Genomic DNA, 12,604 nt, shown 5'->3' with positions numbered 1-12,604 from the left:
CAGAGGGGAAGGTGCCGTGTATTCTGTGGGCAGAGGGGAAGGTGCCGTGTATTCTGTGGACAGAGGGGAAGGTGCCGTGTATTCTGTGGACAGAGGGGAAGGTGCCGTGTATTGTGTGGACAGAGGGGAAGGTGCCGTGTATTGTGTGGACAGAGGGGAAGGTGCCGTGTATTCTGGACAGAGGGGAAGGTGCCGTGTATTGTGTGGACAGAGGGGAAGGTGCCGTGTATTGTGTGGACAGAGGGGAAGGTGCCGTGTATTGTGTGGACAGAGGGGAAGGTGCCGTGTATTGTGTGGACAGATTCTGGACAGAGGGGAAGGTGCCGTGTATTCTGGGAAGGTGCCGTGTATTGTGTGGACAGAGGGGAAGGTGCCGTGTATTGTGTGCCGTGTATTCTGTGACAGAGGGGAAGGTGCCGTGTATTGTGTGGACAGAGGGGAAGGTGCCGTGTATTGTGTGGACAGAGGGGAAGGTGCCGTGTATTGTGTGGACAGAGGGGAAGGTGGTGCCGTGTATTGTGTGGACAGAGGGGAAGGTGCCGTGTATTGTGTGGACAGAGGGGAAGGTGCCAGAGGGGAAGGTGCCGTGTATTGTGTGGACAGAGGGGAAGGTGCCGTGTATTGTGTGGACAGAGGGGAAGGTGCCGTGTATGTGGACAGTGTGGACAGAGGGGTGCCGTGTAAGGACAGAGCCGTGTATTGTGTGGACAGAGGGGAAGGTGCCGTGTATTGTGTGGACAGAGGGGAAGGTGCCGTGTATTGTATTTGTGTGGACAGAGGGGAAGGTGCCGTGTGTTGTGTGGACAGAGGGGAAGGTGCCGTGTGTTGTGTGGACAGAGGGGAAGGTGCCGTGTATTGTGTGGACAGAGGGGAAGGTGCCGTGTATTGTGTGGACAGAGGGGAAGGTGCCGTGTATTGTGTGGACAGAGGGGAAGGTGCCGTGTATTGTGTGGACAGAGGGGAAGGTGCCGTGTATTGTGTGGACAGAGGGGAAGGTGCCGTGTGTTGTGTGGACAGAGGGGAAGGTGCCGTGTGTTGTGTGGACAGAGGGGAAGGTGCCGTGTGTTGTGTGGACAGAGGGGAAGGTGCCGTGGACAGAGGGGAAGGTGCCGTGTACAGAGGGGAAGGTGCCGTGTGTTGTGTGGACAGAGGGGAAGGTGCCGTGTGTTGTGTGGACAGAGGGAAGGTGCCGTGTATTGTGTGACAGAGGGGAAGGTGCCGTGTTGTGTGGACAGAGGGAAGGTTGTGTGTGTGGACAGAGGGGAAGGTGCCGTGTATTGTGTGGACAGAGGGGAAGGTGCCGTGTATTGTGTGGACAGAGGGGAAGGTGCCGTGTATTGTGTGGACAGAGGGGAAGGTGCCGTGTATTGTGTGGACAGAGGGGAAGGTGCCGTGTATTGTGTGTGTGGACAGAGGGGAAGGTGCCGTGTATTGTGTGGACAGAGGGGAAGGTGCCGTGTATTGTGTGGACAGAGGGGAAGGTGCCGTGTATTGTGTGGACAGAGGGGAAGGTGCCGTGTACAGAGGGGAAGGTGCCGTGTATTCTGACAGAGGGGAAGGTGGGGAAGGTGCCGTGTATTGTGTGGACAGAGGGGAAGGTGCCGTGTATTGTGTGGACAGAGGGGAAGGTGCCGTGTATTGTGTGGACAGAGGGGAAGGTGCCGTGTATTGTGTGGACAGAGGGGAAGGTGCCGTGTATTGTGTGGACAGAGGGGAAGGTGCCGTGTATTGTGTGGACAGAGGGGAAGGTGCCGTGTATTGTGTGGACAGAGGGGAAGGTGCCGTGTATTGTGTGGACAGAGGGGAAGGTGCCGTGTATTGTGTGGACAGAGGGGAAGGTGCCGTGTATTGTGTGGACAGACAGGGGGAAGGTGCCGTGTATTGTGTGGACAGAGGGGAAGGTGCCGTGTATTGTGTGGACAGAGGGAAGGTGCCGTGTATTGTGTGGACAGAGGGGAAGGTGCCGTGTGTTGTGTGGACAGAGGGGAAGGGGCCGTGTGTTGTGTGGACAGAGGGGAAGGTGCCGTGTGTTGTGTGGACAGAGGGGAAGGTGCCGTGTATTGTGTGGACAGAGGGGAAGGTGCCGTGTATTGTGTGGACAGAGGGGAAGGTGCCGTGTATTCTGGACAGAGGGGAAGGTGCCGTGTATTCTAGACAGAGGGGAAGGTGCCGTGTATTCTGGACAGAGGGGAAGGTGCCGTGTATTCTAGACAGGGGAGTAGATCCCTGGCTTAAGCCGTAAATGTTGGTCTTTTTTCCCAATTTTTTTTCCAGATCAGCCCAGCAGACGGGAAGATCCTGCACTTTGGGCGTGTGCGGAACTGTGAGGTGGAGCAAGTCAAAGGTGTCACCTACTCTTTGGAGACCTTCCTGGGACCCCACACCTGGGCTGAGGCCATCAACTGCACCATCAAGCCATCAAGTGAGTACCTCTTCCCTTCACCCCCACCCCGGTCTAATGGGATCTAATACCTAATCCTAATTTAAACCTTCATCCCCTTGAGACTTGTTGATCTCAAAGGGTTGGGCGGGTAAATACAGTATAACTGATGTTGTAGACCTGATATACCCACTAATCATTTTTATACATCCTATCAGAATTAGATACATCTAATCCTGTTTTGTTTAGAGGCTAGGGATTTAGGATTGGTTTGTATGACGCACCTTACCACCCTGTCTGCTGACCATCATTATGTGCCCCAGATGAAGAGGACCCCAGCTCATTCCAGGACCTGCTGGTGACTAAAGAGGGGAATGAGCTGTTCCACTGTGTGGTGTACCTGGCTCCAGGAGACTACCACTGCTTCCACTCCCCCACAGACTGGAGGGTGGCCCACAGAAGACACTTCCCTGGTCAGTGCGCTGTTAGGACTGTCCTGCTCATACATTTGACATTGAAATTCCCGTTATAAACATCAGAATTACTCCGCTATGCTAGGACAATACCAGGATGTTCAGGACACACACATCATGATCAGGGGCGTCATACACGCCAAAACATGTGGAGGCACAAAGTATGTGAGGATGGCTGGAGCTGGTTAATTGGATTGTTTATTTTTTATTTTTTCAAAAACCCGAAACGGCTTCCTGCAATCTAGAGCAATAATCATTGCTTCATTTTATGTTTAAAAAAAATATATGTAGGTTTTTCTGCATATCTAATCATACCTCTGTATTCTCCTGACGACTGGTGGTTATTTTTTGAACTCTTCTCCTACAATTTCCATGGCCACGCATAAATCTAATTAACATAATATTAAAAAAACGTAAAAATCTGTCTATTTAAAACCTCTAAGGATCTGCCTCTTTTTTGATTTTTGCCTAAAATGACACCCAAATCTAACTGCCTGTAGCTCAGGACCTGAAGTAAGGATATGCATTTTCTGATACCATTTGAAAGGAAACACTTTGAAGTTTGTGGCAATGTGAAATGAATATTGGAGAATATAACACATTAGATCTGGTAAAAGATTTTTGTAATTTTTTTGGTACCATCTTTGAAATGCAGCAGAGGCCATAATGTATTATTCCAGCCCAGGCGCAATTAGACTGGCCACTAAATGACAGCTTTGCACACAGTGTAAGACTGATCCAATGAACCATTGCGTATCTGTTCAAAATGTTGTATCAAGACTGCCCAAATGTGCATAATTGGTTTATTCATACATGTTTTAGTTAATATTTGTGCCTCTCCTCAAACAATAGCAATGTATTATTTCACTGTAATAGCTACTGTAAATTGGACAGAGTTAGCTTAAATTCTTGTTAATCTTTCTGTCCTGGGGAATAATTTTTTGTTTCTTACAACCTCGTGCATTAGCCTATGTTAGCTTTTAAGATGTTGTTTTTTGCATGGGCTGTGTCTCAATCCGATCCTGTGCAGATGGTTTTAAGATGTTGTTTTTTGCATGGGCTGTGTCTCAATCCGCCAATATCGCCCTTCTGCAGATGCGAGCAAGATGTTGTTTTTTGCATGGGCTGTGTCTCAATCCGCCAATATCGCCCTTCTGCAGTGGGAGCAAGATGTTGTTTTGTCAGATCATGAGACATCCTGAAAATTGGTCTTCTCGAAAAACTTCTGTAGCATCCAAATGGTTTGGCCCCTGTGGAAAGATGCGACTCTCATGAGTTGTTTTGTCCTTGGACGCCTCACAAGACCAGGCAATGTTTTTCCTCCAGTGTTTGTGATGGCTGGAGCCACTTCTTCTTGTTGTTAGCTGATAGGAGAGGAACCCGGTCACTGGAATAAGAGATGCCATTCTGCAAACAACTGTTGTACTGCGCCGTTATTTGCCTCTTTGTGGCCCATCTGTTAAATCAAATCAAATGTATTTATTTATCTGTTCGCTGGCACGATTCTTGGCCTTCTCCTTCGACCTCTCATCAACGAGCCGTTTTCGCCCACAGGACTGCCGCTGACAGGATGTTTTGTTTGTCTCACCATTCTCGGTAAACCCTAAACACTGTGTTGCGTGAAAAGCCCAGGGGCCATTTCCGAGATACTGGAACCCGGCGCGCCTGACACCAACAACCATACCGTCCCCTGAGTCGCTTAGGTCACTAATTTTGCCTGTTTTATAATGTTCAATCAAACAGTAACTGAATGCCTCGATGCCTGACTGCCTGCTTTATATAGCAAGCCACAGCCACGTGACTCACGGCCTGTAGGCGCAAACCATTTTCGTAAACAGGGTGTACCTAATAACCTGGTGTATAGTGCTGCTTTCAGTGTTTGTATTAGGTTTTGTATCTGTCGGTGTACCTGTGTATTTACTTCCTGCTCCCTCTGTGTCCCTCCCAGGCTCTCTGATGTCAGTGAACCCTGGCGTGGCTCGCTGGATCAAAGAACTGTTCTGCCATAACGAGAGAGTGGTGCTGAGCGGAGAGTGGACGCACGGCTTCTTCTCCCTCACCGCTGTAGGCGCCACCAATGTGGGCTCCATACGCATCTACTTTGACAAGGTTGGTTGGAGATAAAACCCACTTAAGTTGGATATTTCACCAGTCTGAACCTGTTCTGGTGCTGTCATAGTATATAACCACTCATTCATCCATTTTGTTCTGGCTGGTGCAAAGTGCAGCATCAATGTCTCTCCACGTCATAGTATTTAGGGACCGTGGCATTGTGTCCATACATGGAGGAGGCTCTGAATGGGAGGATCAAAGTTAGTGTTCCCACTGTTGTTCCTTAAACATGTATTTACACCGCAATTCTATACTGTTGGCAAGCTCTTCAATTATAGTGTACGTACACACTTTTGAACTGGCGTTCGATGTGTTACTGATGGCGATCTCTTTCTCTGATATTGTGAGGACAGATAAGGGTCACCTGCTTAACCTATTAGGACATAACAGTACATGTGTAACAGTATAATTTTAAAGCGTCCCCTCGCCCATACCCGGGCGCGAACCAGGGACCCTCTGCACACATCAACAACAGTCACCCTCGAAGCGTCGTTACCTATTGCTCCACAAAAGCCGCGGCCCTTGCAGAGCAAAGGGAACTACTACTTCAAGGTCTCAGAGCGAGTGACGTCACCGATTGAAACGCTATTTAGCGCGCACCGCTAACTAAGCTAGCCGTTTCACATGCAGTACAAAGTCAGTGTGACAAAGCTGAGAGTGGACCAGCCTGACTCTGGGTTTCTAACCCCTTGTCTCTCTGAGCCATGTTACACTTATCACTCCATTAAGCTCCCTCTGCTTCCTGTCTCACTTACCTGTACGTCAGGCCATTTCCCTAAGCTGCTGACACACACACACACACACACACTGGTAGGCCTATTTAATCTCCACACTCACTGTGTTCAAACTGACTGATCTCCCATTGATTAGAGCAGAGGCTTAGGATGCCGTGGACGTTTGAAAAGCCCACCATCTCTCACTTCCTTACTGTCGGCCAATAGGATCTCGGCTTCGGGGCAGACAGGCTAATGCGTTTGATCCTCTGTATCAGCGCTTGTCACTGGGCTGCCTCCCTGGGTCAGTCAGAGAGCAGACCAATAAGGGGACGTTCTGCTCGCTGACGCAGCCTGCTGCCTCCCTGGGTCAGTCAGAGAGCAGACCAATAAGGGGACGTTCTGCTCGCTGGCACAGCCTGCTGTCTCCCTGGGTCAGTCAGAGAGCAGACCAAGCCTAGTCAGAGAGCAGACCAATAAGGGGACGTTCTGCTCGCTGACGCAGCCTGCTGCCTCCCTGGGTCAGTCAGAGAGCAGACCAATAAGGGGACGTTCTGCTCGCTGGCGCAGCCTGCTGTCTCCTGTTTTCATCTGAAGTAGATGGATACAGGAGTTTCTCCTCAACATGTGACACTGTGACCTGACCAGGAAATACTCCTTTGTTTTTGGGTCCCAGTCATAGGATTCCAGATTCAGTTGTCATGAGATTAGGCCCTACAGTTTTCCTTGTCAATTAAAGGATAAAGGAGGCGAGAAAGACTATGGGGAGATGAGTGAGGGGGCCAGCGATGCAAGCTGTTTCCACCTGGGCGTAGTCGACACAACAGGAGGATATGACCTCATTCAGCTGCGCTGCTTATTGTCTAATGGGAATTAGTCCAATTCAGCTATTGTCCTCCAATTCCCCATTTATTTATTTTTTTTGTCCATATCACATGGATGGACACTGAGTTTATGTGGGGGTATAAAGCTATGCTCTATAACCAATATATGATCATTATTATATATTTACTAAACTGGCCCCACTTGTCCCCCCCAGGAGCTTCGGACCAACAGCCCGCGCTACAGCAAAGGCTCATACAACGACTTCAGCTACTTGTCTAACAACAACCAGGAGGGCGTGAGCATGAGGAAAGGGGAGCACCTGGGAGAGTTCAACCTGGGCTCCACCATCGTCCTGCTCTTCGAGGCTCCGCACGACTTCACCTTCAACCTGAAGGCCGGCCAGAAGATCCGCTACGGAGAGCCCCTGGGGACTATGTGAGCCAAGATGGCTGAACCGAGAGAGACGCTTTCTGGGGGAAACGGACGAAACGATAAGAAACTGATGGACACGCTAACGTGCTTGTACAGATCCAAGTGGATTTGCGTGCGCCCACACTCGTTCATACACTGACATTCAGTACATGTACTGTACATTGAGAGGTGTTCAGCTACCACACGATGCACTGACTGACTCACAGCAAAAACTCTTGCTTCACTAACAAGGGGGTCTGTTCCAGCGACTAGTTTCAAATAACCATTTACTTGTTTTGACAATTGATTATGACCAGCAAAAGCAAGATGGTTTACAGCAATTAGTTACTTTTTAGTTCCGTAAGAATAACATAACACATTAAATTTTATTAGCTTATTTTATTTTGATACATTTGACCCATATTGCCTTTTGTCAGGGGTCTCCTCGTCAATGGAGAGTTCCTCTGAGGAGCAGCACTGATTTTAAACATCCGCTTAGTGCCGTGGAGCCCAACTCCCTTTGTCTGTTGGCCATACGTCACAAACAGATCTGGGACTAAGCTAGCGAGCAGCACTGATTTTAAACATCTGCTTAGTGCCGTGGAGCCCAACTCCCTTTGTCTGTTGGCCATACGTCACAAACAGATCTGGGACTAGGCTAGCGAGCAGCGAGACACATCCACAAACACACAGGTAACCCCTGCCACACTAAGCCACTATCATGTGGGCAGGCTTCCCTATATAGTATACACACCTACAGTAAACACACCACGAAGAAGGAATGTACCAGAGACTATATACAGAGCTACCCTCCTTCTCTTTCCCTCCCTCCTTCACTCTGATACTGAACGCCTTCCGCCTCTCCTTCTGTCTCTCATACACTCTCCGTCCGCGCTGCTGGCTCTCCCTCTTCTGTCATCCCCAGAGAAGGTACTTGTGTTGGGGTGATTATGTGGACTCATCCCCCTTCCTGTCATGTAGGTAAAGACTGGCACGATTCCTCCCAGTCAAATGTGTCTGGGTTGTATTCATTAGGCACCTGCAGGAAGTAAACTGTCTGAAACCAGCCAGGAGTACCTGGACTTGGTCCAATAGGAACCTCTTATTTTCAGTGTGATGAAGAGAAAAAAAATGTTTGCTACGGTGTGCCCTAATGAAAACTTCCCTGTTGTATTAAGCCCATGGTGTACGACCTCTGCCATCACAGCCATGCATTATTCATCATCATTAGAGGTTGCGCTGCCTGCTGCCAATTATTTCTCCTGTAACCCTAACCGTAAATGACTGCTAGAAGGGGTGTGTCACATTTTTAGAGTAGACATTAACATGTGATGATGACTTCAGTGATTTCTGTGACGATGATTTACGATGACGTGTGTTAATCTAACCCAATTCATCAATGGACTAAATTCTGATGTATTCCTCTGAATGGAGCCATTTTAATTCTGTGCTGGTATACAGCCTTCTGACCATCATTACAAAACAAACCCATGCCGAAGTGCAGCACTGGTGGTAGGATCATGGGAGAGAATGTGCAAGCTGGTACTGGTAACTTACGTTTTGTCTTATGTTCAGTTGAATTGGAATAAATTGTTAAACTGGAAGTTATCTGCCAGTGATAATATTCAAATAAGTTGGGCTAAACCTTTTTTTAAGACTAAAACTTGTGCTGATATCAATACTAATGATTGTGACACCCTTCAGATACCCAGGGCTGAGCTATTTAAAGCTTTCTTTTTCCTGTGTTTGTTTTAGATTTTCTAGTAGTGCCAAAAATACTACGTGTTTTTTTGGGGTTGTTTTTCGATGTATTCACACACAAAAAAATTGCTTTGAACAAATGTAGACTTCATGGTGCTTTTTGTGTTTCTGCTGCTGAACTATTAGTCTGTTTTGAGGGGGGTCGCGGCCTCTTCTGACTCTGACCCTTCGGTCAAGGAATTCTGACATCTAGCGTACGCCGAGCGGTGGTCACAGACGTGATGGACCGGGGAGATGCCGGTGACAAACCCCTTAGCTACGTCGTCATTCCACAAATAGTGTTGCATACAGAAACCAAACGCCAGGGTCACTGCCTGCTGCACACTTGTTTTTATATGTACATTGTAATATACTTAAATCATGTGACTCATTCAACACTGCATAGACTTTAATCTCACGTTGTTTTTTTTAGATGCAGGAAAACATGTCTAATAAATTTTGCCGTATTCTTAAAAAAAAAAGAAATGTTTGACAAGAAAATATGTACGTCACACATTATAGGATTGGTGTTGATCTCTGGAGCCCTGCTCAATGTTAATGTTAGATGAGTGATTTGATTGGAGCACACGGGAAAATGTCCCAAAGGACATTGGTTCATGGGAGCAATGGTCTGCTATGTAAATTAGCTTGAGATAGAAGTTACCCTAAACCACAGATTTAGGATCAAATTCTCCTATCCTAATGTTGATGGATATTTTTCCAATATTTACTCAATGCACTCTGGGTTTTTACAAAGTGCAAGATGAGCCATTCCATCAGATTGCATTATTGGACAACTTGATACTTACAGTTTGGAAGCTAATTGATTGCATTTACCTAAAATGTGAGACACCTAATAATTGTAATAAGATACTGTTAACATGTAAATAATATTGGTAAAATAATAAATAGCAGAGTAACTGCAGATTAAGTGATGTAATTGAAAGTTGTACGCCCCAGTGTAGGCTAGAAAGTCAATTCTAGCGCTACGATATGATTCTTACCCAATGTTTTCTTCTCACACTATTCAAATCCCACAATTGAATAAACTGCCTAGGAAACTCTTAGCCTATAGATCACATATTGCAAAAAAATAATCTGAATTAAAAACATTTTAATTTCTGTGCATCAATTGCTAATCAATATCCCAAAGCTCACACGTTTTCTCCGTGAACCTGCATATCTTCTCTGTGGCACCAATGTGAGGGTTTATGTCAGGGGAAACGGTGTTGCAGTAGTCTAGTGTATGGTGCGGGAATAATGACGAGAACATTGGGAGCTTTGTTCACATTGCGCTAATAAAGGGAACCAGAATTCAAGCAAGCTGAACTCCGATCACCTCAAGATGGTCTCAGTTCGATTCCCTTCGGCTGCTCTTTTGAGGGATCTGAGTTCCTTTGGAGAGGTCACACACACTGCACAAAAAAAGTTCACAAACTTGCTAAAAGTAACCAAGTGTAAAAACACACGGTTCAAGTCCTTCAAATGAGTAGCTTCGTCTATTTTCAGCCACACATAATCGAGCACACAGCCATGCAATTTCCTTTAGACAAACATTGGCAGTAGAATGGCCTTACTGAATAGCTCAGTGAATTTCAACATTGCACCGTCATAGGATCGCACCTTTCCAACAAGTCTGTTCTTCAAATTTCTGCCCTGCTAGAGCTGCCCTGGTCAACTTCAAGGGCTGTTATTGTGAAGCAGAAACATCTAGGATCAACAACTGCTCAGCTGTGAAGTGGTAGGCCACACAAGCTCACAGAACGGGAACGCAAAGTGCTGTAGCACGTAAAGAAACTGTTTGTCAGGATCTTCATGAAATGGGTTTCCATGGCCGAGCATAAGCCTAAGATCAAGTGTCGGCTGGAGTGGTGTGAAGCTCGCCACCGCTGGAGCAGTGGAAACGCGTTCTCTGGAGTGATCAATCACGCTTCATCTGGCAGTCCGACAGACGAATCTGGGTTTGGCGGATTCCAGGAGAACCCAACCTGCACAAATTCATAGGGCCAACTGTAAAGTTTGGTGGAGGAGGAATAATGGTCTGGGGCAGGTTTTTCATGTTTCAGGTTAGGCCCCTTAGTTCCAGTGAAGGGAAATTGTAATGCTACAGCAGACAATTACATTCTATACGATTCTGTTCTTCCAACTTTGTGGAAGGCCATTTCCTGTTTCAGCATGACTTTGCCCCTGTGCACAAAGTGAGGTCCTTACAGAAATGGTTTGTCAAGATTGGTGTGGAAAAACTTGACTGGCCTGCACAGATCCCTGACCTCAACCCCATTGAACACCTTTTAGATGAATTGGAACGCCTACTGAGAGCCAAGCCTAATCGCCGAAAATCAGTGCCCAACCTCACTTTTTTTATTTTACTAGGCAAGTCAGTTAAGAACAAATTCTTATTTTCAATGACGGCCTAGGAACAGTGGGTTAACTGCCTGTTCAGGGGCAGAACGACAGATTTGTACCATGTCAGCTCGGGGATTCGAACTTGCAACCTTTCGGTTACTAGTCCAACGCTCTAGCCACTAGGCTAAACTGCCGCCCCACTAATGCTCTTGTGGCTGAATGGAAGCAAGTCCCCGCAGCCATGTTCCAACATCTACTGGAAAGCCGTCCCAGAAAATTGGAGACTGTTAATGCAGCAAAGGGGGAGACCAACTCCATATTAATGCCCATGATTTTGGAATGAGATGTTCAACGAGCAGGTGTCCACATACTTGCAGTGTATCTCCCAGAATTGAGGCTAATTCTGAAAGTGAAAAACTGAAATATAGAGTTGAAGTCTGAAGTTTACATACACCTTAACCAAATACATTTCAACTCAGTGTTTCACAATTACTGACAGTTAATCCAAGTAAAAATTCCCTATCTTAGGTCAGTTAGGATCACCACTTTATTTTAAGAATGTGAAATGTCAGAATAATAGTAGAGATATATTTCAGCTTTTATTTCTTTCATCAATGACCCTGTGGGTCAGAAGTTTACATGCACTCAATTAGTATTTGGTAGCATTGCCTTTAAATTGTTCAACTTGGGTCAAACGGGTAGCCTTCCACAAGCTTCCCACAATAAGTTGGATGAATTTTGGCCCATTCATCCTGACAGAGCTGGTGTAACTGAGTCAGGTTTGTAGACCTTGCTCACACACACTTTTTCAGTTCTGCCCACAAATTTTCTATAGGATTGAGATCTGGGCTTTGTGATGGCCACTCCAATACCTTGACTGTTGTCCTTAAGCCATTTTGCCACAACTTCAGAAGTGTGCTTGGGGTCATTGTCCATTTGAAAGACCATTTGCGACCAAGCTTTAGCTTTCTGTCTGATGTCTTGAGATATTGCTGCAATATATCCACAATTTTCCAGCTCATGATGCCATCTATTTTGTGAAATGCACCAGTCCCCAATGCAGAAAAGCACCCCCACATGATGCCGCCACCCCGTGCTTCACGGTTGGGATGATGTTCTTCGGGTTGTAAGCCTCCCCCTTTTTCCTCCAAACAGATGGTCATTATGGCCAAACAGTTCTATTTTTTTTCATCAGACCAGAGGGCATTTCTCCAAAAAGCATGATCTTTGTCCCCATGTGCAGTTGCCAACCATAGTCTGGCTTTTTTTATGGTGGTTTTGGAGAAGTGGCTTCTTCCTTGCTGAGCAGCCTTTCAGGTTATGTCAATATAGGACTCGTTTAACTGTGGATATAGATACTTTTGTACCCGTTTCTTCCAGCATCTTCCCAAGGTCCTTTGCTGTTGTTCTGGGATTGATTTGCACTTTTCGCACCAAAGTACGTTCATTTCTAGGAGACAGAACGCGTCTCCTTCCTGAGCGGTATGACGGCTGCGTGGTCCCATGGTGTTTATACTTGCGTACTATTGTTTGTACAGATGAACGTGGTACCTTCAAGTGTTTGGAAATTGCTCCCAAGGATGAACCAGAGTTGTTGAGGTCTG

The 12,604-nt window shown here is 46.7% G+C and overlaps 1 protein-coding gene across 7 annotated transcripts in view; it reads left to right on the top strand.

Annotated features, from left to right (window-relative positions):
* Positions 1-9,780, top strand: part of pisd (phosphatidylserine decarboxylase) — a 48,017-nt gene extending 38,237 nt beyond the window's left edge. For all 7 annotated transcript variants that reach the window (XM_064972418.1, XM_064972419.1, XM_064972420.1 and 4 more), the window contains 4 exons: positions 2,275-2,422; positions 2,704-2,853; positions 4,802-4,962; positions 6,718-9,780. In XM_064972418.1, coding sequence (XP_064828490.1) covers positions 2,275-2,422; positions 2,704-2,853; positions 4,802-4,962; positions 6,718-6,942 — 684 coding nt within the window. In that variant the 3' untranslated portion in view covers positions 6,943-9,780. The remainder of the gene's footprint in view (positions 1-2,274; positions 2,423-2,703; positions 2,854-4,801; positions 4,963-6,717) is intronic.
* Positions 9,781-12,604: the final 2,824 nt, after the last annotated feature.

The sequence above is a fragment of the Oncorhynchus masou genome, chromosome 8, assembly GCF_036934945.1.
Source record: "Oncorhynchus masou masou isolate Uvic2021 chromosome 8, UVic_Omas_1.1, whole genome shotgun sequence".
In the NCBI taxonomy this organism is placed as follows: Eukaryota; Metazoa; Chordata; class Actinopteri; order Salmoniformes; family Salmonidae; genus Oncorhynchus; species Oncorhynchus masou.
The sequence above is the reverse complement of the archived record's forward strand: the minus strand, read 5'-3'. Positions and strand labels throughout refer to the sequence as shown.